Below are 25,809 nucleotides of genomic sequence, written 5' to 3' on the forward strand. Positions count from 1 at the left end.
TTCTTTTAAATGTATATCTTTTTTTTTTCAAACCAGGAAGCACATAGTCAAACGAGGAAAGAATAAAACAAACAATGCTTCACCAAATTCTTGCAGCCAATAAACATTTTATTAACAACATGATCACAAATACTCTGGTGTACTGATGTTTCTGTTTATAAGATTGCAATATCCAAAAAGCAATAGTTTGTTGCTGATCCCACCTTGTTTTAAAAATCTTCCTGTCAGTGATTACATACACATTTGTGTTGCCAAAATAAAAATAAAAAATCTTAAAATCTTGATTAAAAAAAAGTTCAGGTTGTGAGAAATAATTTGCTGCTGTATAAGCTTATAATTATTTTTTCCACCAGCAAAGGAAAATAAAGACCAATGAAATAAAGGCTAACATAGAGACCTATGATATTATTATTATTATTATTATTGTTGTTGTTGTTGTTGTTGTTATCAAAATTTAAATCAGTGTTATTTTTTATTATCTTTTCATGACAATATACCTACTACTTACAAGGACATCACTACCACTACCACCACCACCACCAATAATAGTAATAATAATAATAATAATAATAATAACAATTTTCTATAAAGATTTCAAGAATGAAAAGACAGTTGCCAAATATTATTTTAAACCAGAAAACAGAGATCAGTGCAAGTGTCCTTCTTCCATTTATATATCTGAGGGTTACCACAATCTACATGTTACAGCAAAATTCCACATTTGCTTTAACATGGTAGTCATGTTGCTGGGCAGCTTCCCCTCTTCGGCTACAGCAGGTCCTGCCAGGGGTTGGGTCTCATAAAAGATGGGCCACATAGGGCTGGGAGATTATGTCGTGCTAATTCTACTAAGTTCATGTCTAATGGCTGAAAGAGATTATAGAGAATTGTATTACCTAATGATTTGTGGTTCATGTAACATTAAGGAAGCAAGCACTTGCTATCATATTCATAATTCCAAAGTACATGTTGTTGTTTATTTTTTAGGCCTTGGAACGTCTCCTCTTATAAAAATGAACTGTTTGTTTTACAAGGAAATTATAAATATTTAAAATAAACATACCATCAATAATTTCATCTTTCACCTTGTGCAATTCACGAACAACTTCTTCCAAGATTTCCTATTAATTTATACAGGCATACAGGTAGGTAATAATCTATTAATAAAATTCATAGTTTTAAATTAACATTATGGATAGCAAGCATGTATCTTATTAGTATACTTATATCGTTCACTAAGGCTGAACCTTTACCTGTTTCATTCTGTCAAAGTCTAAAGCGTCTGTGTCATTGTTACTTCCCACAGGCCGAACCCTAAATAGACCACAAACACAGCCACAGTCAAGGGCAGATCTCTCTCTTGTAAATAATTCAGTATGTACTTTTATATTATTCTGAAGCACCTTAAGTTTCATCCATATATGGAATGTGCTATAAATAATAATAATAATAATAATAATAATAATAATTATTATTATTATTATTATCATCATCATCATCATCATCATCATCATCATTATTACATTCAAATCTTCCCTATTTATCACTGCATTTCACTATGGAAACACATTATATTTCAAATGTATAAAACATATAAAACACTTTTTCAAAACACTTTTTACAATGGCATGTTTACTGTTACATTTTTAATTCCCTCACAGATTAGAAAACCTGGTGAAACACAGATATTTGGGGATGAAAGGACTTTAATGACATTCAGTAACCTCCAGTTAGCCATTGATTTTACAAGCATACTCAGTCAAATGCAAAATTTTATGGATTTTAAAAAATTGTTACATTTTGTTGTCCTACCATGATGACCTTACCTAGATACCAATGATGACCTCTCTGCAGAATTGGCTCGGTCCCACGGCTTCTTTGCGCCATCTATAGGGAAGAATAAAAAGTGCAGGTAAGAGGCTACACAGCAAAGCAAGGCAGGGCCTTGAAAAAACATCAGCAGGGACTACGTGATAAATTGCATAGTTTAATGTTTACAGCCTCCATGACCTAATGCTTAATGCTTTCTGTCTGTGGTATTCCTCTCCTTGTATTTTTCTGTTTGAGGTTACATTCATTTTTTCATCATTTATTGATCAGTTGAAGCATTAGTGCTCTACTAATGTCTTCACTCTGTGCTAATATAAAATAACCTTCCAAAGTAGCTCATAATATGAAGAATGTGTGGGTGAAGTGGGTACCTGAGGCACTCTGTCCTCTAGACATGGGTGAGGAGGAATTGGGATCATCCTAAAATACATAAAGCTTATATTGGTTAAATGTTTCCTATTTTCTCATCCCAAAGCTATATTTAGTGAAAATATTTAAAACAAAAACTTATTTACATTGGAGAAAAAACAAAGAAGAAAATGCTATGGCCCGCTGACAGACACAAAATACAAAAAAGAGGAAGTACAAATTTTGTTTAATCTTTCAGCACTTACATTTTGGCCATCTCCGATTTTCTCAGACTGGTCTGCGGCTTTTCGTCTGATAACGACAGTGGAAAAATCAGGTTATTCTGCAACCCTACAAATGGATTGATAGTGTGCTAAATTAGTTTCACCAATTGACAAATATCACCTCTTTCGTTGTGAAACCTCAAAACTGACCTTCGTGCAAGCAGGGCGTTCATCTCCTCCATTAAACCTCCGCTACCTCCACTAGTCCGGTTGGCGTCGTTTTTGGCTCCAGATCCTGAGCTGTCCTCAGGCTGTGAACACATGGCCCAGTCACTGAACAGACCGCTCTCATTCACGCTGCCTGTAGGCAGGCTTGTTAAAAAATTGCACTTTTCAGATCAGTCATACAGTCAACATCTGCTCCAATCTCCTATTTGTTCACATCTTGATTTAGAACGTATTGTCCCACAGTGTTTGAACTAATTAGAGCGCATAATAGACATTGATTGTGAATTATTTTGATGATGCTGTATATTATACAATAGTAGCAGTAGTGATACAGAGTAATCTTTAAATAATCTTCAGAACCTAATCTGTATGTAGCACATTGTCGATTACAAGTCAGAAGAGAGAAAATTCAACAATTGCTTGTAGGCTTTCATTTCGAGTATTTTTTTGAGTAAATTGGTTTCTGAGTCAATGTGACATGATATTGCACAGATATCTCATCACTTTTGATATCCAGCATGCTAACATGAAACAGACCCTTTGCACTCTACGCAGTTTGGCTCCCGCGATCATGGCTGCAAGGCCGGTGGGGGCCTGCGGCTCATCGTGCGGTGTCCCATGGCCACCATAACCACCTCCAACCATGGGCAGAGGTGGCGGAGGTGGAGGAGGAGCCCCTCCGAAGGGCGGTGGAGGCCCAGGAGGTGCAGGTGGAGGAGGGGGAGGCGGGCACGGTCCTCCCATTGGCATGGAGGGCGGAGCTACAGTTGGAGGAGCCACAGAGAGCACGGTGGGATGGCCCTGAAATGGGGAACCTGCCGAGAGAAGAATACAGGTGATGAAAGGTGAAGCAGAATGGACAGATGGGAAAAAAGAAGAAAAAGCAAAAAGGATTAGCAGAAAGAAGGGAAATATGAGTCTAGTGAATTTGCCCAGTTCAGACTGGTCTTTATACAATGTAAGCCTTTAGAAGTTGGCATGAAATTGGTCCTTATTATCAGGCAGGCCTTAATTTCTAACCTGAGTTGGATGATCGTCGCTCTCTGTCTATGTGTGCCTGCATCTGCTGCTGTTGCTGTATCTCCATCTGCCTGCAGAGAGCACACAGGACACACACAGTCAAGACAGCAGGGTATCCAACCTGCATACACCAGGAGAGCATCGCCATGCCATACTGTTAAGGCCATGCTGTTTCTATCCCATTTCCCTGCTCAACAGTGGCAAGTGACTGAATGCTGTGAATGGGATTGGAGTACCTCATGGAGGCATTCACAACACACTGCTTGTGTTTTGTTCGTAATGTGCTGTGGGTAATGTTTTGCAGTTACACTTTGCATTAACATCATTTGGCCTGCAACATCATTTGCATATATGAATACTGACTACTACAGTATAGAATGGTAGACCAGGTAGAGAAATGTGCTAACAACGCCAAGGTAATGAGGACAAATATTCCTCCTGTATGTAAGATCTGACCAGGAAAAGAAAGTGCTGTGGAATTTTCCAGCTGAATTCTGCTGGGGTGCAACTGACACAGCATTTTAGTTAGAGTAGCCATATGGCACACTTAAGCTTTTCCATGTTTCAACCACCAGGGGACAGATTTTCCCCAATGACCTTCAGGCCCTTGAGTAAACTGGATCTTCACAACTTTGATATCCACACGCTATGCATTCAAGTTCATTACAGGTTTTGTTTATTTGTGAATGGACATTTTATGGTAGCAAAACTGCAAAGAGGGTAAATGAATAACCCACAACTCTTAGGTTCTTTGTGTCAAACCAGGTGGAGCTAAAAACCTCAGTTCCACATTCTGATGAGCTACATATAGATAGATAGCTTCAACCACAGCAGCACTGATAACGCTGCAATAATGAGTAACATCATGAGTCCCGTAGGCTGAATATCACCTTCTCTGCACATCCAGGTCCTCTGTTGTGGGTCCATTCTGTACCTGGCGCTGCACCGCTGGACCTAAGCAAGGATGAGAACAACATATTACAGTTTGTTAAAGGCCAGCAAATACCACAGAAAGTTCATGTGTCTTGCTGTGCTGTAAGAATGCCCCTCACATTATTAAACTTGGCACTGAAGGAAATGTTCACCTCTAGAGTTTTAACCTCCATCTAGGCATAATCCCATTAGGTTTCGAATCAAGCCTTTAACCTTGAATCTAAAATGCACTACCATTCTCTCACAATCCCAAGATTTACAGATGACATACCAGTGTCCAATGTTATTCTGTGCCACTGGGTCCCTCTTGTATGAGACATGAGACTGTACTCTTAATTCTCAGTCTGTACTCTTAATTCCATTCTTCTCTACTGAGATTGATGTTCCTCAGTTCTAACTAGGTGGAAATGCATTCCGTCCCTTTGCTACTTGTGCATAAAAGGTGCCATATGTGAAGAAAATGTTTATATCATCTGCTTATTCTGAGTCAATGGGACAGCTGTGAACAAAGTGACTTGTAGCCTTGGGTGTAATTAGACTGCATTCGGTGTTTAACGTCATTTTAATTTACAGGTATGTGGTTAGTTATTGCTGCTATACTTATATGATTGTAACAATTTTGTTGTTTATGACCCTGCTTTGTGTCCTAAAAGGAGGTTGAATATTTTATTTCAGGGCCTTGCAGTCTCTGGAATGGCCCCTGGCTGCCATACTGTATAGGATGATAATGATCTAGGCTTGGCAGACACCTATTGGGAAATAAATCCTAAAAAACTAAAAATAAATAATAATAACAGCTATACAAAACACTACACTCGGCCTGTAGGAAAATATGTCGGCTTATTGATTTATAACCAATTCTCAATTTATTTCCAGTCTTGTCTTGAGATAGAAAGAGACATTTTCATCTTTAATTTAAGAGGATGATTTAAGAAGGCAAGCATAAGATGCTGAATTATTCAGAGGTAGTGAAGCATTGTGGGGTTGCTAAGGAAAACTGAAGTAAGCACAGGAAGGTCAGGTGTATCAGGAGCAGAGACAGTCTGTCAGAGAGAGAAACAAATGTAATCTTAACATTTGGCATTAATTACAGGAAGGAAACATGTAGATACTTTGTTGGAAACAGAAACAGAAGAAGTGTAAATGAACACATGAGCTATTGACAGTAATACACCTCATTACTGTCAGACATTGACCACACCAACTCTCAGCCATTTTGGATCCAATTAACCAGGAGCAGGAACAAAAAGTACAGGGAGAAAGCTGAGGACAACAATGACCAAAAGCTAACCAAAAATCATGATGGTTTCAGTGATTTTAAGACAGCCATAATTGTCTCTCTGCAGTTGCAGTGTTTATAAAGGATGCCAGTTGTTTCTCAAGCTCAAATTTCAGCTTTCCAAACTGACAAATAAACAGTAGAACTTGATCTGATCTCAGGACACCACTGCTTCGACTCATTTTTCAGTGATAAACACACACATACATAGAGACACACACAAACACATTCACATACACACAGGCAACACAGTATCCTAATCACATAGGTAAAACAAAATCATGAAGGAAACTACAAACTATCAAATGTATCCATGCAAGGAGAATGACGCAAACCAACAGAGCAATCATTGGGTCTGTTAGTAATATAAATGAGGGTTAGTGGAATATTATTTCATATTTAATAATATTTCATAAAAATATTAAAGAGAATATTAAATGGCAAGTGTTGATTTCTAGTTAATATAAGTTTAAAGTGACCTGTAGCCTTATACAGCCCCCTATTCCACAGCACATGTATCTGTAAGAATACATTCATTTAGTGTTCACTGTGATATAACCTGGGGGATTCCATGCTACACAGAGTGGACATTAAACTATGTTTAATTTACATTAATTTATTGTAAAATGTAAATATATGGATTCATATCTTTTGGCTAATATACATGACTGTTACCTTTTTCATTATTTATTTTATTTACAAAATATACAAATAAATACATTTGTTTGATTTTTAAAATATAAAAAAAGCAATGTCCACATAACCTCACAAACTCAACATCAGTCTTCCAGTTCACCTAAGTAAGACACTATTCAAAAACTAATGGATTCATGCTGATACTAACATCAGCTAAACAACACAAAAAGCAGCGAAAACAGCTTCATGTGTGTGCAGAAACTGCCTTAAAAGATTACACATTCCAGCGGAATCACTACACAACACCGTAGCGTGCCTGCTGTCATCACAACTAAAAACACAAGTCCCTTCCTTCTCACGCATTCCATACAGTGACTGGACCTGACACGAACTCCTCCAATGTCGTGTTCAGTATACTGCAGACACAGGAGAGAGGGAGAGAGTGTGGGCAGTACCTACTGGACATCTTGAAGAAGAAGATCCGACTGTGGCAAATGCAGAGGCACTGGCAGACCCACTCTCTGCTGATCATAGTGTCCCCGGGCCCTTCATCCCTTCTCCTTTTCTCCCTCTCTCCCCTCTCCTCCTCATATACTCTCCTCCCTGGAGGTCTCTGGTTTCCCTGAGGGGTAACCCTACACCCACAGTGTAGCAGCAGGCTGGTGAGCTCTGACCAGCTCACATTTCCCCTGAGCCTCCCTGATGTCCTGCTTCTAGTGCCACGTGCAACTCCAAGCCAACAGGGGGCATGAGACCTTGTTCAGGAGCAATGGCGCACCATTAAGTATTAAGAAGAATGACATTATTCATTTTTATTTGAATATAGACTATTTCACCAAATTTCAGAATCCTTATCTGTTTAGTTATGGAAAGAAAATAGAACACAATTTCAGTTAACTAAGCAAGAGAATACACCATATGTCCAAACGAAACTCCGGCTGTACAGTGTCCTTGTCTTGCCTGAATTCATTACTCTCTATGGTATTTACTATTCACAGTCAGAGGGAGCACAGTAGCAGGGTCAGGCCTGCAGGCTTTGTTCTCCTTTTCTCTCTGTCATCCTCTTTCATTGATAAAGAGAAAAACCTGCACTAGTACTGAGCCCAGGGGAACACGTCCAACGAATAACGAGTTTAATTAAGATTAGCGTTGCACTGGGAAAACACTTCTCAGTTAATAACTTAGAAGCACTGAGTCTCATTTACCTCTCTAAACCCTCTCTCCCATTATGTTTTATTAAAAGAGGTGTGTTGATATGATTGAACTGTGCATGAGAGAAATACGTCCATTAATGAAATGCTGAATTCTGTTTGCGAGTATATGAAAATTACTCAAAGTGCCTTAATATACTCCTTAATGGCAGTTTCTTCAGCTACAAGCAATTAGCCCACATATTTAACCTGTTCTGAATAAGTCTGCACACAACACTGAGTAGGTTATGTGCAGTGCACACCTTTAGGGGGCACTGTGCTTCACGAATGCCTATGTAGGCAGTATGCACACAATAAGGCTCAGTAGCAATGCTTGTATTGCTCAACTTTCAGCCACAGATCTACAAGAGTATTTGCGCTGTGTATTTAGGTTAAAAGTGATCAAACCGACTTCTGCTGCAACTGTTTAGGAGGGAAGTTCTGCCAGAGATGGCCTGCCAAGTCTGCCTAAGCTCACATTGAAAGTTCATCAGCTGAGAAAACATTAACCATGAACATAACCTGCTCACAAAGACATAAGGTCCTATTGGATCCAAGTATCTTCAGTGTCTACAGAGGAATGGTGACTATTTGTTGTATACCTATGAGCATCCCAGTCACTACACAGTTTCATTATAGATATTAATTCCTCAGCCCTAGCTGTCTTGTCAGAATACCTCCAATCTTTATCCCATTAACAATATTAGATGAATTTTAAAACAGTCCAATCTGCCCGGCAATTTTTTTTGTATATATTGTATATTTTGTATAAGTAAAAACAGACTAATCATCTAAAATGTATTTTTTAATGCTTTGATTAGTGGCTATTCTTGTCTTTATGGGCAGAGAAGGGATGATTGAGACTGCAGAGGTCAGAGTAGGCATGTAAGACTCCAAGCAGTATTTAGTATATGTGAGGTTAGTAATGTGTAGTGTGTAGTGTATGTTTGTGTAGTCAAGCATGCAACAGGTACAGTCCACAGGGGCTACAGCTGTTCCAGTCAGATTTGGTTGCCAGGCCAACTTGACCACTTACATTTCTACTAAGATTAAGAAGGTCACATATCAATCACATAATTGTATCATTCCCCATGAATACATTTTTTAAATATATTTTTGTAATAACTCAGATACAAGCTCAGCATTTGCTGCTGAACACAGTGCTTCACAGATGACTTCTTATTTGCTCAAGTTTGGATGTGGAGGAAAGATGGTGTGAGTGAATGATTCTCCCAGGTGTGTACTACCTTCCACACAGCCTCACCTCCATCCTGAGTGCTCAGCACGTTGAGGGCGAAGAGCATGGCATTGGAGAACGTGGTAGCCTCCTCCTTACTGGCAAAGTTGAGTCCGTACACCTGCCTGGCGTCACGCCACTGGTGAAAGGTCGGAGTGGCCTGATTGTACTTAAGTCCCTTCACAATAGAGTAGTTAATGACGACCTGAGACAGAGAGGTCACAGACAGAGGTCATCTGAAAGATGAGGAGGCAGGGAACCAGTGCTCAAACATCTGAGGCCATGCTACCGTTGACCCTGTACAGTGTAGGTTTTTTACAACACAATTCACCATCTGTCTGCTGATTTAGCAGTCTTAGTATAAAAGCAGAAGCTGATATTGCAGAATGTGTTGTCCTGCACCCCAGTATCCACAGCCTGCAGATATCTGCAGATCTCTCTTTTACCCATGATGCCTGTCACTGCTCAATTCTGTACTGACAGCTACACACAACCACTGGGCACTTCAACACACTCAGAGGCGAAGGCTCAATCCATATGAAAGCTGACATTGCTGGTATGGTTCTCAACAAGATGAAGCAGATGAACAGAGAAGCATCATCCTTCATGCCCAGTAATAACATGACCAATAATGAAATACAGATGCTGTATGTTTTCGTTAATAGCTTTGTTTAGCTCTGGTTTTTAATTTGAATATGTGACTATACTGATTCAGATTTGAGCTGTAAGATTGTAAGAATAAGAGGCACCTGTTGGTCCTGCAGCTTGACCCCCACCACACGGAAGGTGTTGTTGGCAGTGTTGTGGTAGATATTGATGCGGCTGAAGCCCTGCTGGCCTGGCTTGATGGGCACCCACTTCTTGCTGGTGTCATCGTAAACCATCACCGAAGCTCGGGCCTGGCAAATGCTCTGCTCGCTGCAACACACAAACACGCATCGGCAAGTCAGTTCAGAGGAGCCATCAGCACAGGGGCTACATCCCAAAATTCTTTCAGCCTTTAATCAACCAGATGACCAATCAGATGGAAAACACTCAGGACTCATCAATATCTCCATGTAATCCTGAAGACATTTCAACAATATGCTCAGCATTAAAGTCAAATTATTTTTTATAAATTACGTGATCAAACATGTATCCAAGCAACAGCATTCTTCTGTCCACTGGTCACTCAGTGCACTTAACTACTACTTTGCTAAGCTATTTTATAAGTTCTGATAATGAAAGACAGTAGGGGCAGTAGTAGTAGCAGCTCAGTGGTTAAGGTACTTGACTTGTAATTGGAAGGTTGCTGGTTCATGCCATACCACTGCCATACACATGCTCACCTACTGCAGCATTCAGCATATCACTCTGGAAAATTAACAAACATTCTGGGGCATAGGAATCAATCAGCCAGCTTGGAATACACTTTGACAGAGGACTAAATGGCAGAAGACAAATGATGCACACACAATGTTGTTGTCACCTGATTGTACTTCACACACTAGTTTGAAACACCCTGAAACAAAATATTTGTTGATGTTGCTGAAATAAGATTTAGATCTTTTACTTGTGCCTAGTTCTACTTTGAATCTTCTTCCTAACTTCCTGTCACATGAAACTTCAAATCTTTGACTATCAGTTGTTACTAAAAGTAAATCAAGACATCCCCTGAACCAGTAGCTGGATACAAAGCATTAGGACTCTATACTTCCTAAAACCAGAAACCTGCCTTGGCTTTCATCTTATTGCTATATCTCTATGTCTCTCTCTGTCTCTCTCTCTGTCTTTCACACTCTCACTAACCTTTTCAGTTCTCCAGTATAGTGGGGTGTCTCCACTGTCTTCAGTTACATTAGGCAGTGTTCTGTGTTTCTTCCTATTGAGCTTCTATTATGGAATAACCTCATAGCCGACACCTATGCACATATAAATTGTCCAATATCTAAATAGATCATGAGTGAAGCAGAAACAATTCTGATCAGGTTTAGGTATAGGTGTCTTGTGTAAACATACATTATCACATTTTGCAATAAAGTAAACAGACAGGGTTGGCACTGAGCCAGGTGACAAAAACAGATTTCTGTGTTTCCATTCTGTATGAATAAGTGTTACATGAAACACCTTGGATCTCTCTGTCTAGTCTCAGCTAACTGACCATGTTGCAATAATCACACACTTTGTCTTCAACTCATTTGCTCTCTGCTAGGTGCACTGTACACACTGCCACTGCCACTGGTCTGGGATCATTAGACCAAACTCTGTCAGCAGTCATCCACCATCATGAACTAATCATCAATATTAACCTGAAAAAAACTGGACATGGTTTATATCACACACTCCAGAAAATGCAAGACACCTGACATGTAACAAATATAAAAGGTATAATGTAACATGCAACATGCCACAATCAGTCTTATTAACTATAATATCCCTGGCCATGAGATATTTCATCAAATACATTTTGTAATTTGTAACTGAACATCTTTGCTGAAATTGTAGAGGTCATGTAGAGGTCAGTAGGTGTGAATTTTATGTTGCCTAGTGTAAAATCTGAAACATTTCTAACTAATAACTAATGAATATAATGTTTGGATTTGTAAAGGAAGGTGCAGCTCTACCTATTGCCATGCAATGAAAAGAGCTATCAGATCAAATCTGGTGTGTGGATGAACATACACACACACTCACACACACACACACACACACACACACACACACACACACACACACACACACACACACACACACACACATACACACACACACACACACACACACACACACACACACACACATCCACCAGATCTTTAAAGCTCAAGTGGGGATGAAGGTCAGGCTCGAAGCCAGATTAGCACCAAAATTATGCTCCCTGCAGAGACCCAGGAATCAACCCACAATCCCAAGAGGCAGGCAGCCACCATGCTATACCTCAACATTTAGGTTATGCCTGATTTCATCCTCACACACACACAGCCTAGTGGAGAGAACTGGCTTTGACAAGCTAAACAACAAATTCAAAGTGTGTGCCCAGTCAGTTTGGTTGACAAACCTTGCCGCAAGAACCAAGAAGTATGTCCCAGTAATCAGGCCAGGATGATACATCACAACTCATGCAGTCACAGCGCTAAAAATAGTGTACCCTGTCACCTACTGACACGTTCATAAAAAGGCCTGCTTTTTCCCATTCATATATCTTACAAAATATGCCCGGGAAAATTAACATTACACTCAAATGTGGCATATCTCATCTAACATGTAGGTGAAAGCCGAGCTCAGCAGAAGCCTGCCGAAGTACTGGCAGATTTACATGAAGTTACAGGCTGTTGGAAGAATACAGTTCAACTTGTGAAAATGTTAGCGGGTTCCTGAGATATAAGTGGCAGCATGCTCTGCCAAGGAAAATAGTCCAGGCTATGGCCTTCCCATATGAGTTTTTGGGAAAGTGTTACATAAGCAGCTTGCTCAGTCACAGCCTCTGTGGTTGGAAGGTAGTGGAGGAGCGAGAGAGCTCGCCAAGCTGAAGCAGAAGCCATTCAAATGTCCTGATAGCAGAAACAGAAAGCAGTGATGTTTATGCTGAAATAATTTAGAGTCTGCAAAGATGTTCCCGTCTTTATGAAGTGAAATTTTCCTGGCCTTTATAAAGTAAACATGTGTTTCCTTATCTCCACATCTACTTCCTTTCCATGCATGTTTGTGCTCATTATCACTGATGAATAAGTTTCAGGCTTGTGATATTCCACATATAAGAATTATGTCTGATCAGTCAGAGATGCGCGCTGACTTAAACTACTGTAACACACCAGTAGTCTGCTGCTGACTGGATTTATTTGCCTCTCTTTTCTGCACTTTGATTGACTGCTTAGTTGTGCAACTCCACTAGGCATTTATATTGCTCCAGTTGAGATACAAACCATAAGGACTGTATGTATTACCGCTCTGCCTATGGTTGTGTGCTTGGGAATAAATGCATATTTATGCATGTTTGTGCACACACTGAAGCACCTCAGATACACCCTCATGTTAACTTAGTTCAATCTGTAGATGGCAAGAACACCCTAAGATGTTAGCATGACAACTGAAGTGGAATATGTGCCAGGCTTTAAAAAAATTGGAGAAGCAAAAAGAAATTAATGAGCTTTGTGTTGTACTAGTAAGCAGCATAGCCTCAAACATTTATACCATAATTGAATAATACATGCAGTGTAAAAGCTCTCTAGGTGCTTTGAGTCTAAAATGTATCAAATGGTGTATTGAACTAGACTCCATTAAGATGATTCCTTAATTCACCTAGCTAGACACAACACATCTGGGTACACAATAAGATGTGAGTATTTATGGTGATCTAATTTGTTGTGGCTGTGTACCTGATAATAATTGTTATTTGGAAATAATTATTTGGAAGAGAGCATAAAAGCACTAGTCTGGCACAACATTCTCACTGAAATGAATGCACATGTACTTAAAATACAAGTTACAACAATTCATTTAATTAGGCAATCAGCATTTAATGTGCTCTACTGTTAGTTATGACCGTTTAGATTATTTGTATTGATTTGATATGCAGTTGCTGAATTCACTTGGTGGTTTAAATAATCCGATTGTCTTTGGTTGTATGCAACTAATGCCTGCAACTGCTCAACTGACTTGGAGGGAAAACACATTCATGGAGTGCTTACACTCTAATAGAGTGAACACTTTTGTGAAGGGAACACACTTTCATGGAGTGAACACACTTTCTCAAACACCATCATAAAGCATATAAAACTAAACCTTTGGATTCAGCTCCAATAAACTAATTCTGGAGATAACCCTTACATAAGAAATAGGCCATTGGTTTGGCGTATTCCAGAGACCTTCACAACATTACAAAACTCATTATCATCTAAAAACTTCAGCAGGTCTCCGCCCACTTTATACCAGAGGTTTATAGCCAGTGTTCAAAAGGAAGTTTTAGCTGGAAAGTATTGCCTTCAGACAAAGTGAAAGTCTGAGAAACCTTCTAGATTCTACTGCAGATTACTGTGAAAATGTTAATGTCAACCTCCATTTGTTTGGCTGTTGTATCAACACTCTTCAAATGGCAGAAGTATGTAACAGTTTTAAGACCTTACAAATTTACCATAGAACCAAAATAACTATGTGGTCATTTGGAGGGCATTAAAGAGTCAATAACATCAGCCAGACACTAAATTGTGACGATCTACTTTTTCAAAAGAATGTCCTCTTTGTAACAGCTAGGGGTATTTATAGCTCAGCAAAGCTTATTCCTAGCTACAGAGAATCTTATGTAATAACAGAGATATACCTAAATTAGTGGAATGATGAAGAAAAAGTCTTTGTTTTTTTGGCTTGCCCCCATCAGTAGCACAGAAACAATTGTGCAGTAGCTGGTCTGTTACCTCCAATTTATTTAGTTTTTTTCTTTATTTAAGTCACCCATGAGCTTGTGAAAGGGTAAGATCTACACATTCATTTATATATGATTTTTAAATGCATCTTTGTCTATCAAGATATTTTATTCAATAGGTTGAATGAAAATCAAATCTCTTCATTTCTTTTGCTTTTTTGTTGTTGTTGTTGTTTTTTGCTTTTGTAGGAATACACACATAGACACATAAATACCCCCATACACAGACACTCACATACACATATACACAAAAGCTTGCATTTGGTCTCCCCCCTCACTATCAGAGCAGACAGGATACACTGAGCCCAACTGGTCTGACTCTACTGTAGAATGTTGGGCAGTGCCATGTCTCCATGGTATCCAGAATACTCCATGCAACACAAAGGCTTTTTTGTAGTATCCACCACCCAATATCCCCCCCACTTAGAAGCTACGTATCCATATCCTTGGCATTATTTATTATTTCAATCAACCTCCATTTCCCAAGCCTGGAATTTCATATGCAGCCTTCCATGCATCTCTCTCCATCACTTTCTTCTCTCGTTCAGCCTGTCTCTCTTCTACTCTCAGAGTCCTTCTGCTCTTCCATCCTCATACACTCTCCCACCCTCTGTGACTTCTGCCTTTCACCTCCCTCCCCCATTTCTCTCTCCTTCATGCTCTCTCTGTTTCTCATTCTTCATTCTGAAGCTTATTATTCATCATGATTGTGGTTTTTCTTTCCAGCCCAACCCAGCTGATCAGTGTAATCATTTCAGTAGCACCAGCCCAGTGAAAGCAGACAGAGCATGCACACTACACCCAGAGCAGTGCAAGTAGAGAGAGCATCCACACCAAAAGTCCCACAGCTAGGCCACAGGCAGCATACCATACTTCTGCCATGAAAAGCAAAGACAGTGCATTTTATTGTTGCTCGCTTTTAAAGACACAGCCAGAATTGAGCAGCATATATTCTTAATGAAATTTTAAATATCCCCCAAAATTGAGAACAATAATTCTGCAAAATGTTAATCCCTAATAATAATATATTTTGTATAAATCACCTCCAGTCCAATGCTGTGAAAACACGTTGTGCTTTCATTGCTGCAGGAGAGTACATGGATTGGGCTGGTAATCCAATACTCACTTTGGAGGAACCACCACAAGCTCGATGTCCAAAGGGAACAAATATGCAGCAATTATCTCCAAAACCAGAGAAAACACATGGTGGAAACAAAGTAGACCTAACTCAAAGACATTCTGCAGGAATATGCAGATCGCACCAAACCCAAAACACAGGGCCAAGCTTACATTTGTTTTTTCTTTTTTTTTTTCCTTCCAAAAGCCCACTAGGAAAGATTTAACTATCACAGCAGTCAATTCTGATTAGGAAAAAGAAAATATTACCACATACTTTAAATGAGCTCTGACTGTGTGATTGTAGGAAAAAAGAGTCCTGCAGAGAGTCAAGATAGGATGACAAGATAAAATCTGACAATCAGATCCTGCAATTATGCCATGTAGAGCAAATCCCAACTTCACTTGGACTTGGGAGGAGTAAAATTAGATTAGGTTTTGATCAGTATGTATTCACCATGTTGTACTATTCAAAAACTGCTAAAGCAGCAAAATACCTGTTTCTAGTGTAGTCCCTGATATTCCCCTTTCAAGCATCATCCTCCAACTACCAGAATGATATATACTGGTATTAGTAATTTCTGATGCATGTAAGCACCTAATGAAAACAAAGCTGCATTTGAACAAAGACACTCCAGAAACAAAGCTCAGTGCTCAGTAGACCCAGACAACACAGCGGAAATGACACCTTTGAGCAGTTAGACAATGGAACAAGAACTTTGATTTATCCAGCTTCCATAGTGGGGTTATCAGTCACATGGATTCCTGAGGTCTCAGAGAACCAGCCTTCACAAGCGGCACAGGGAAGGAAGGACGGCAGGATGAGCAAGGAGAACAAAGGAGGGCACCTTCGGAAGCCCAGCACTGCCGCTAACCGCTGCCTGGCACGCCCTGGCTCTGGCTGGAAATCAAGCATCCTCCCATCGGGCCCTTCTCATGAAAGCCACTCACTTAGCATTCCGCCTGCAGCCTGAAGAGGACGGCCAGCCGGACAATGTGGACCCACCTGATCTTATACTCAGTGACCTGAGAACTGGCGTCACAGTAGATCTGCTGGATGTAGAAGCGATGTGACTGGACGTTAATATCCATGGCTTCCGGGTTGTGGCAGAGAGGAACAGGTGCTCTCTCTTCTTTGTCAGTTCACTGGCTATCCCCCCAGCTCCCCTCCCCTCCTCCACTCACTCCACAGCCCTCATTAACAGCTCAGGCAGCGAGAGAGTGGCAGCATCGCGGCCGCTTCCTTACACATGCGGGAGTCGCAGAGTGGGCAGAGTAAATGTTCATCACATACACACGCATACACACATGCACATGCACACATACACATGCATGCATACATACACACACATACACACACACACACACACACACACACACACACTCACATGCAGTTTCCTGAAGTCTCCATGTGAACAATTGTGGTGAAAAGGGTTTGGAAAGCCAGAAAGAAAAACATTAAATCAATCAAATGAATGCTTAAAAAGGTTGACAATAAGGAAAAAGAAAGACCCGTAATCACATCCTCAATGAATTGATCCTGAAAAAAGGAGATTATTAATAAAAAGAATAGGATAGCATGAGAGAGAAAGAGAGACCGAGAGAGACCTCTCTTCAGCAGACTGAGAGGACCGAATGGAGTGAATGACACTCTCAGTGAGACGTCATCATTAGACAGCCTCTCTGTCTTTTGCTTCATCTAGCAGATCCCTCCCCCAATCCTACATCTCTCCATCTCTCCCTCTCTCTATCCTCCCCTCCTCCTCCCCTTCCAGCTATGACAAGCAAGAAGGGAAGCCATGCCCACAATCACACCCCTCCCCCCAATACCACTACCCTGCTCCTCCCCACTCGTTCTCTCTTTCTATTTCTCGCTCTCATTTTCTCTCACTCTCTCACTCTCTCCTTCTCTCTATCCCTGCTTTCATTTCTACACGGAGCAGTGACTGTCCAGGTTCTCAAGCATCAAACTACCATCACTATCTCAGTGTTGTGTCACACACACACACACACACACACACACACACACACACACACACACACACACACAGTAATCTGTACATGTGACTTGCAGTTGCTACTGTTTAGATGTTTAAAGTTGTCACAAACGACTTTCCACAGGTTTAAATTAACATGTTCATGTGGTTTTCATTTGACAACAAATACCTTCCCTCCAAGCATACATCATTTACAGTTTTTTACAATTGTCTCAATACAACTTTTTCAAAACACTTAACACATTCACCATATCAACAGACTATGTGAGCTAAACTGTCTATACTTTTGCATTGCTTTGATACAAAAGGCATTCAATCACAACTTCTTCCAAAATTCATGAATATCTCTCTCAGTCAGTGTTCATCAACAGCAAAAGTCTATAGCAAATGTTGCAGACATTTAGATACTGTTCCAAAGACTTAACTTTCAGACTTAAAGACTTAAGAACCCAACACAATTCTGATCACTGTGGGTTGAAATATGTCACATTTTGACAGACAAATGAAAATATACACTTGAAATAAAAGAGCAGAAAGTTTATTCAGTTTTTTTGTTTGCCACCATTGATACAAATTGATACAAAACTTGTATTGAAATGTATTTCATGTATATATGAAAAATCTAGATGTCACGGGAGCGATCTTTCCACTTTTAGTGCAGTACATATACTGCTGAAATTGCAGTCATTTGAAGTTTTTTTTGTTTGTGCCCTGTTACCATATATTTGAAAAGGATGGATGGACCAGGCCAACAGCAGACTTCTGATACTGATAGGCAGACACATATGTGTGAATTACTGTATATAGTGAAAATATTGATTTGGTATTACTGTATTTGTTATTGATTCTATATTTTTCTTTTCTAAACTATAGTACTGCACTATGAGAACAAATGGCAAAATACTGTAAACCACAGAAGAATACAGTAAAAGCCACATAAGAATACTGTGGCTTTTGTGATTTGTTTCTTTATCATACATTGTTTTACATTATACAGTACATATTGTTATTCTGGTTTTCCGAAATATTTGTGGATATAAAAACAGAGGAAAGGGAAACCCATAGTATATGTATTTTGCAGTGTTGCAAGTTGTTTGTGTTTTGAGTACAAGAACATGGAAATGCACTCCTCTCATAGTATAATTTATGGCTGTTGACAAGTTGAATGTGAAGAGGCAATCCATATGTCAGGGACTGAGACTGCTCCAGCATGAAAATGCAAGACTACATTTTTCTAAATGACTCACACCATTTCTGTATGTTAATAAAACATTCCCCTTGTTAGTGTAGGCAAAACACATACAAAAACACAAATTGCAGACACAAGGAAGCAGTCCGGGAAGTATTCAGCTGTGTCCACATAAAGCTGTCAACTGTGGCATTTATGAGTAGCAGCTGAGCATGCACTTCAGTGAGATGAAAATCAAAAGAACGAACTGCCTTGTAAAAGCATTGGTTCCCTATGTGTAGTTTATTCACTGTGGTACGTCCTCAGGAGACCTCCATCAGGCACTGACCACTGATTAAAAGGCATAAATCACACTGGATCATAGGCAACAAGGGTGAATGGAGTCAGGCCATTCCATCACTTTTCTCTTTCATTATTAGCAGGTCAACAAATTTAGTAGCAATGCAAAGTAATTCTAGCCTGTGATGTAGTGCAGATTAGCTACACTCTGCTCTGTTCCAGACCTTACAGATCTGTACATCTCAGATTTTACAGATCTCCAAATCTCAGATTTTACAGATCTATACATCTCAGCTCTTACAGATCTCTAAATCTCAGCTCTTACAGATCTCTAAATCTCAGACCTTACAGATCTGTACATCTCAGCTCTTACAGATCTGTACATCTCATCTTACAGATCTCTAAATCTCAGATTTTACAGATGTGTACCTCTCAGATCTTACAGATCTCTAAATCTCAGATCTTACAGATCTGTACATTTCAGATTTTACAGATTTGTACATCTCAGATTTTACAGATCTGTACATCTCAGATTTTACAGATCTGTACATCTCAGATTTTACAGATGTGTACCTCTCAGAACTTACAGATCTGTAAATCTCAGATCTTTGCAGTAAATATATTAGCTCCTGATTCTGGTTCATCTTGTCCAATCCAGATTAAGTGTCTTTGTCAAGACTGAATGAAGAGACAAATCTCTGAAGATCCACTGAGCAGAAAGATCAACTGAGGTCAAAGCAAAGAGTGAGCCAATGACTAGATCCTGTACATACGAACACTAAAGTGTATGTATGCACCAGTCCTGGAAACAGACACACAAACAGACAGACATGTAGTGATGGAACAATAGAGGCTGCTGCTTACAAGGTAGTATACTGCCCGACCCCCACTACTGACCCCACTGGTCCCCAGCAGGTTCCATCATGGCTGCAGATTGCATTCTAATCCTTAAAGAGGAACACCTCCCTCTGAGTGGAGCTTAACCAGACTGTAACTGCACAACCTCCGGCACTCTCCAGGGGGGTGGATGGTGGGGAGTGTCGATGTCCTTCTGATAGACTTTCACCAAGGCATACTGTATGGAGAGCTGGGCTTGAGCGTGGAGTCAAGGTGGGTACAGGGAGAATATAGGCTAGCAGGATGAACGGATAGAAAGGTAAGAAGATAAGCATAAGACTGAGGCAGATACATCAAACCTAATTTAGATATACTGGAGGAGAGCGGGTGTGAAACAATGAACAATGCAAAGAGGGGAAAAGCAGAGCAGGAAGGAGGAAGAATGGAGTAAAAACGCTGAGAATGAATTGCTGAATATGCGCAGGGAGAGTAATAGAGAAGGAGGCCATACAGAGAGAGAGAGGGCCAGAGAGGCTGAGGGAGAGGTTGATCTCCGCTCTCATTCAGTGTGACTTAATTCAGTGTCCCTCCCCCCAGGTCAGACTGTGATGCCCCAGAGGATGCAATATAAGAAACAACGACAGCAGCCAATCATTTCTCTCACTGTGGTCATGGGCATTTACATCCAACCGGTCGTCCACTAAGGAGGATAATGTCAGTTGAGGCTAGGTTCAAGAGACACACTCTGTACAATACATGATAAAAACAGAGATTCTATTATGTGCGTTTAACTATCTGCAAATGATATTGGTGTACCGCACATCTGATAAAATATATGCTGTGAATCTTACAGCTGCTGTTAAGCTCTGTAGTAAAACCCCAAACCATAGCATGTTAGTGTATATAACAGACACACTGTATGATGGTGTTATTTGGAGCACATCTGCATTTCATTAAAATACTTTAAGAAAAGTAAATGTGATAGCAGTGGTGCACCATGGAACGCTTGGAACGCATGGTTTTAGTACAGTACCTACATAAGCTTCAGTAAGTCTGTTAACAAAGTTGATGTTTCTGTCTGTTATACAAATCCGCTGAAAGATCTGACAATATTGCATTGAAAGACTGGATGATGCCGTTCTGACCCTATTAACACAAACACACACACACACACACACACACACACACACCTGACAAAATAAATGCACATTTTACTCCTTTTATTTTATTCTTGATGGTAAAAATCGGGATATGAAAGCAATACAAAAGCCTCTTGTTACTTCACAGATCAATGTATAGGCCATATAAAATTTTAGCATGTCTGCTTTGTCACTACACTCTACTCTAGACAGGTCTACTCAGAGTTTTTCAATGTAAGTGGGTCTTCTAGGCTGAATGGCTGGACTCACAGTTCATTAGAGTATCAGATCTACAAAAACCTCCAGTGTTGTAATGTCCACTGTAGAAAGAAATTCCTCTTTTTTTACAATACAAGGATTTGCATCAGCGATCAGCAATTTGTAAAGCTTGTCTTATTTACAGCAGGTTTTTTTTTTTAAACAAAATAGCATTGGTTGTAGTTTAAGCATTTATAGTATCCTGTGAGGAGGATGTAGCTTCTAATTGCATGATGCAGTCCAATCCTGCAGTGCTGCTCTGGCCTTGTAGGACTTTGGATCTGTCCTTCATTAGTCTTGCAACATATAACTAGACAGTAATCTCAGAAAGGCCCCTTCTTAAGACCACATTTACTTTATTTACTTTTGCGGCAAAGCAGAATTCCATTTGGTTCAAAATCAAATGAAGACTTCAAGTCCTTTCACATTTATCGGCATGTTTATATGCTTGAGAATACTGAAGTGAAATTGAGCATACAGATCTTTCAGTATCCTTATCCATCTATCAAAACCACTCACGTCAGTCATTGTTTCATTGTTTTCTTCAACTCCTGAGAGGGGAACTGCAGCAGGACTAGAAGTAGTGTTTAGTCTGAAGATCCCTGCAAATCCTCGGAAACCCTCTCTGCTCTGATTGCCATGGGCTAAGGAGAATTCACCACTAGCTGGTTTATTTCAGAGTCGTATGTGGGCCAGCCAAAACAAGCATCAGATCCATACACACTGACCAGAATCAATATGCACGTTGCTGGATCTATGAGCAACACGCTTAATAGTATATCAGCAGTATGTTCAGTGTTAGGCATTCAGCTGTACTATGAAAGCACTCCCTGACATGCATTTATATGTATAATTATATTATAGTTATACTTATGACCAAGGATTTTTGTCAGGAAGAGGTCTCTGTGCACCACCCCTGTAAAACCGGGGCTCACAAACCATTTGCCTGTCTAGCGTTCCACTCAATAAAATAACAATAATAAGAACATTCTTCACACTCTTTGAACTGGAGATGAGATGGATATTAGAAGCAGTGAAATATACATTTTTCTTTCAGACTGGAGAGAAGAGGCATGGCCAGGGTTGAAAAAAAAAAAAATTAGCATCTCACAGATGTTCCAGTACATTAATAGGCACACACTTTTCCTTTTCTCAGAAGTGAAATCCACTCTTCATTTCTAGGTTGAGGTACCCGACTCTGCTTTCCTGAGCATCTGTTTTTATTGCTGTTGGATTTACTCCAGAAGATTATGTCTACAATCAGAAACAGAACATTGTCCAAAACTGAAGACAAAGAGAAACACTGACATGTGTGTGACCCCTTAGCTCTGCCACCCTGTGTTATCTGTCTGACTTGACCTGATGAATTCTAGAGTGACTAAAACAGTGGAAGTGGGGGATCGAAACAGTGTCTGAGTCAGCTACTCTGAGAGGAATTAAAATAGGTCTGGAACGGCTTAGACTGTTTGCTCTACAGCAAAGTGAAATCAGAACACTTAATTGTAGTGAGAGCCCCACTGGTTTTTAATGAGGTCAAGAAAATTCCTATGCTGTTAAAGGCATACTTTATATATACTTTCTTGGATGTCCTATTAAAATTTCAAATTCTGTGTAAATATAAACCTTAATATTCATAGACATTTTCTCTCTTAGTAAAAACTGAATAGTGAAGTAGTGCATATAACTCTCAAATAAAAAAAGGGAATTTGCATCTCAAAATACAAATAAACCACTTCAAACCACTGAATAGTCTCTCTCTCTCTCTCCCTCTCTCTCTCTCTCTCTCTCTCTCTCACATGCACACACACACACACAGAAAGAGAGAGAGAGAGAGAGAGAGAGAGAGAGAGAGAGAGAGAGAGAGACCTGAAAAGATCCTAAATGAGGCTTAATCCCAGATTAGCAGCAGTGAAGAAGGCTCATGGCAGAATAATTGGCAGTGCACCTCTAGGCCAACCAAAACAATACCACAGTCAAAGATTGCAGTCTGCACCAGAGATGCATAAAACACATAAAACATAAAACAGACAGACATGAATATGTACAAGCCTCTCAACCAATGATAAAAAGCAGGTCACCCACATGAACATACATGCACATGTGCACCCCCCCCCCCCCCCCCCCCACACACAAACACAATTTCACTGTTATTAGCGAAATGGAAATGTTTGTGTTAGGACTTAACCAAACAAATCGACACACACACACACACACACACACACTTTTGCAATTTTGACTACATCTTTTACTACAGTACAATGCAATTACTCCCTGGAATCTGATTCAGATGCATATATATGCAACTTCTGTTCCTTGCCTGTACAATTAACCTCATTTCCAAAAACAGTATCAGCTGGTGCACACAGAAAAGGTTTGAGGGTTTTGTATGAATGAACCCAGTCCACACAGCAAACGTCTGCCACTGTGTGTGGAAGGGCCTACTGGTTAGCCATGGCAGACACACTTGGCAGCTTTTCTCCCTGACCCCTGGGTGTGCTGTGAATCCTCGCGCCGCCTGTTACAGTATCTGCCAGTGCCAACTGGCCATAGCATGCCACTTAGAGACCTGCTGTATCTCATACTATAGGTGAAGCAAAAAGAAAAAAAACTGACAGAGCAGAGAGCTGTTTTATTTAAACATTAGAGTGTTCTTAAGTTACCAGATGTTTCTGTTATGGGTTTAGGTAGATTTTCACTCTTCTGTCAATTGCTGATCTGTACCAAAGCATCAGTTTCTTGCCCTCAGAATCACTGTTATGTTGACTGACTAAAGGACTTACAGCTTATTAAATTAAATGCAGTTGTGACATATGAATTAACACATGATCAAAATCAAAAGGATCTTTACAGTGATCACTGCAAAGGGAGTGCTGTAACTACCCTTCACTACACACAGTTAGCATCTGGATGCAGTCTATTTTTACAAGTTGTACTTACAGAGATTTTAGCCTACTGATATACACAATAATCAGTATATCTGCTATGGGGGGTAAATTATGTGCCTTACATATATCTGCAGTACACAGAGCTTCACAATTCTGTAACTTTTTAGTCAGAAGATGTAGTCCAAGTTGCAAGTGTAATTGTGTGGATTTTTGAAAAAGCAGTCTGCATACTCTTTTGGTGTTAATTTTAAATGTATTTAGTAAATGAATAAATATCAATTGTTAATGAACATATCTTCAATCAATACATTCTCTTTTAAGATAAATTTAGAGGCATCTCGGTGTAGGTCACAAGCCTTTGGCAGTTCCGTGAATTCGGAGGGAGCACTGTCTGGCCCATGATCAAGGAATAATGACTTTTGCTGAAGCATTATTGCAAATGCAATAGACTAATGTACATTGCAAATATATGATTGCTTACATTAGAAGACTTTCATACCATTTGTTGACGTTACGTGCATGTTACCGAACTCTTTTAACTTTTCAACCATCTTTTCTTCAATGAAAGCTGTAATAACTATGTTACGCACGCCACACGTGCAGTATGGTTTCTATGACAACAGCTCCTCTCTACAGACCACTCCCTCCGTGACACAATCTTAGGCAGCGCTCACATTTGCTATTGTGTACGTATGGATGTATTTTGCCTCCTTCATGTTAGTGTTTTTAAACACCAGCGATTGTGTCCATGCGAGGAAGGCCAAAGACGATATTAATTAAGACTTCTAATTATATTAGGCTGATGAAGCATGATAGCTGTTGCCCCACCTCGAAGGCCGATATCAGGCAGACGCCGGTCGGCTCAAAGGACACCCCCCCCCCCCCAACAACAAAAAAAAACCAGCACCAGTTCATTCTGACATGATTTACCAGATAATAAAAGAAACGTAAACAAACCAGACAGACGTAGTCAACGAATCGTATTAAGCTTTGTCTCATAAAGCCCACACAGTGAAATCCAAGCGCAGTTGCTGCAGTACCCTTCGTTCATTGTGCGTTTTACAGCGCGATGTCAGAACAGGCGCGTGCTTTTGCTTACCTCATCTTTCTTCTTTCCCCTCCGTTACGAGAACAGCGGAAAATATAACTGCAGACTTTCTTCGCAGATTTCGCCTTCCCACCTGTTTTAAGTCTTTTATCCTTGTAATGTTTATCACGCCGTTAACACACCGATGCTGTGAACGCCCGCCAGTGATGTGCGGATGCTGGAAAGCGTAGCGGGGAAAAATGCGACAAACGTTTTGTTCGGTCTCGTATAAAAACCCAGAGGCGATATCGTGTTTACTTCTCGATGTTTACGATCTACTCTCCTCAATTCCATTTCACATCGCTTGTGACAACTGTCTCTTTGAAAAGGTTATAGGCAGCGAGAGCGTCAGCAGCTTCTCAGTTGCCATCTTTCCTTCTTCCACCACTGGGCGTCCGGTAAGAAAAGGGAAAGAGAGAGCGGCGTGCTAAAATATTCAGCACTGACTCACCGTATCTGTGCTGCCCGGTGGCGCCCTCAGCACCACTTAGTCACCGTATTTTTTTCGGTAGTTTTCTTGCTCTCCAAATATACATTTTCTTCACATTTCACCAAATAGTAGGAAGGATAACGCTGACAAATAGCCCTATAGACCTACATATTGCATTGCTCATAAAATATTACATGAAAAAATATATTGGGTCTATGTCATGTGTTTCAAGTACTATAATGCTCTAGTGACGCTCTAATTAAATAACATTA

General features: G+C 40.0%; 1 protein-coding gene across 4 annotated transcripts; it reads right to left on the reverse strand.

Moving 5' to 3' along the window:
• Nucleotides 1-87: 87 nt before the first annotated feature.
• On the reverse strand, nucleotides 88-25,519 carry evlb (Enah/Vasp-like b). Of its 4 annotated transcripts, none has more exons than XM_035524787.2 (13): nucleotides 25,120-25,519; nucleotides 9,675-9,843; nucleotides 8,953-9,130; nucleotides 4,541-4,604; nucleotides 3,651-3,721; nucleotides 3,168-3,445; nucleotides 2,613-2,713; nucleotides 2,445-2,490; nucleotides 2,202-2,250; nucleotides 1,827-1,887; nucleotides 1,254-1,314; nucleotides 1,064-1,121; nucleotides 88-867 (listed from the first exon to the last, which is right to left on the reverse strand). In XM_035524787.2, the coding sequence occupies exons 1-13, from the start codon at nucleotides 25,122-25,124 to the stop codon at nucleotides 830-832; spliced, it is 1,179 nt and encodes a 392-aa protein (XP_035380680.1). In that variant the 5' UTR covers nucleotides 25,125-25,519; the 3' UTR covers nucleotides 88-829. The 4 variants fall into 4 exon arrangements, 3 of the variants coding, with proteins under 3 accessions (XP_035380680.1, XP_081573372.1, XP_026888491.2); XM_081717246.1 differs by lacking the exon at nucleotides 25,120-25,519 and adding an exon at nucleotides 16,825-17,073; XM_027032690.3 differs by lacking the exon at nucleotides 25,120-25,519 and adding an exon at nucleotides 16,443-16,818.
• Nucleotides 25,520-25,809: the final 290 nt, after the last annotated feature.

The sequence above is a fragment of the Electrophorus electricus genome, chromosome 7 (assembly GCF_041902795.1).
Source record: "Electrophorus electricus isolate QZ-2024a chromosome 7, ASM4190279v1, whole genome shotgun sequence".
NCBI lineage: Eukaryota > Metazoa > Chordata > Actinopteri > Gymnotiformes > Gymnotidae > Electrophorus > Electrophorus electricus.

Coding starts and splice junctions, on each gene's coding strand:
- evlb (XM_027032690.3), bottom strand. CDS start 16,528: ATGGATATTAACGTCCAGTCACATCGCTTCTACATCCAGCAGATCTAC. Junction 4,605..8,952: donor GCTGAGCACTCAGGATGGAG/GTGAGGCTGTGT, acceptor ATCCTTGCTTAG/GTCCAGCGGTGCAGCGCCAG. Junction 868..1,063: donor GAAAGATGAAATTATTGATG/GTATGTTTATTT, acceptor AATCTCTTTCAG/CCATTAGACATGAACTTAGT.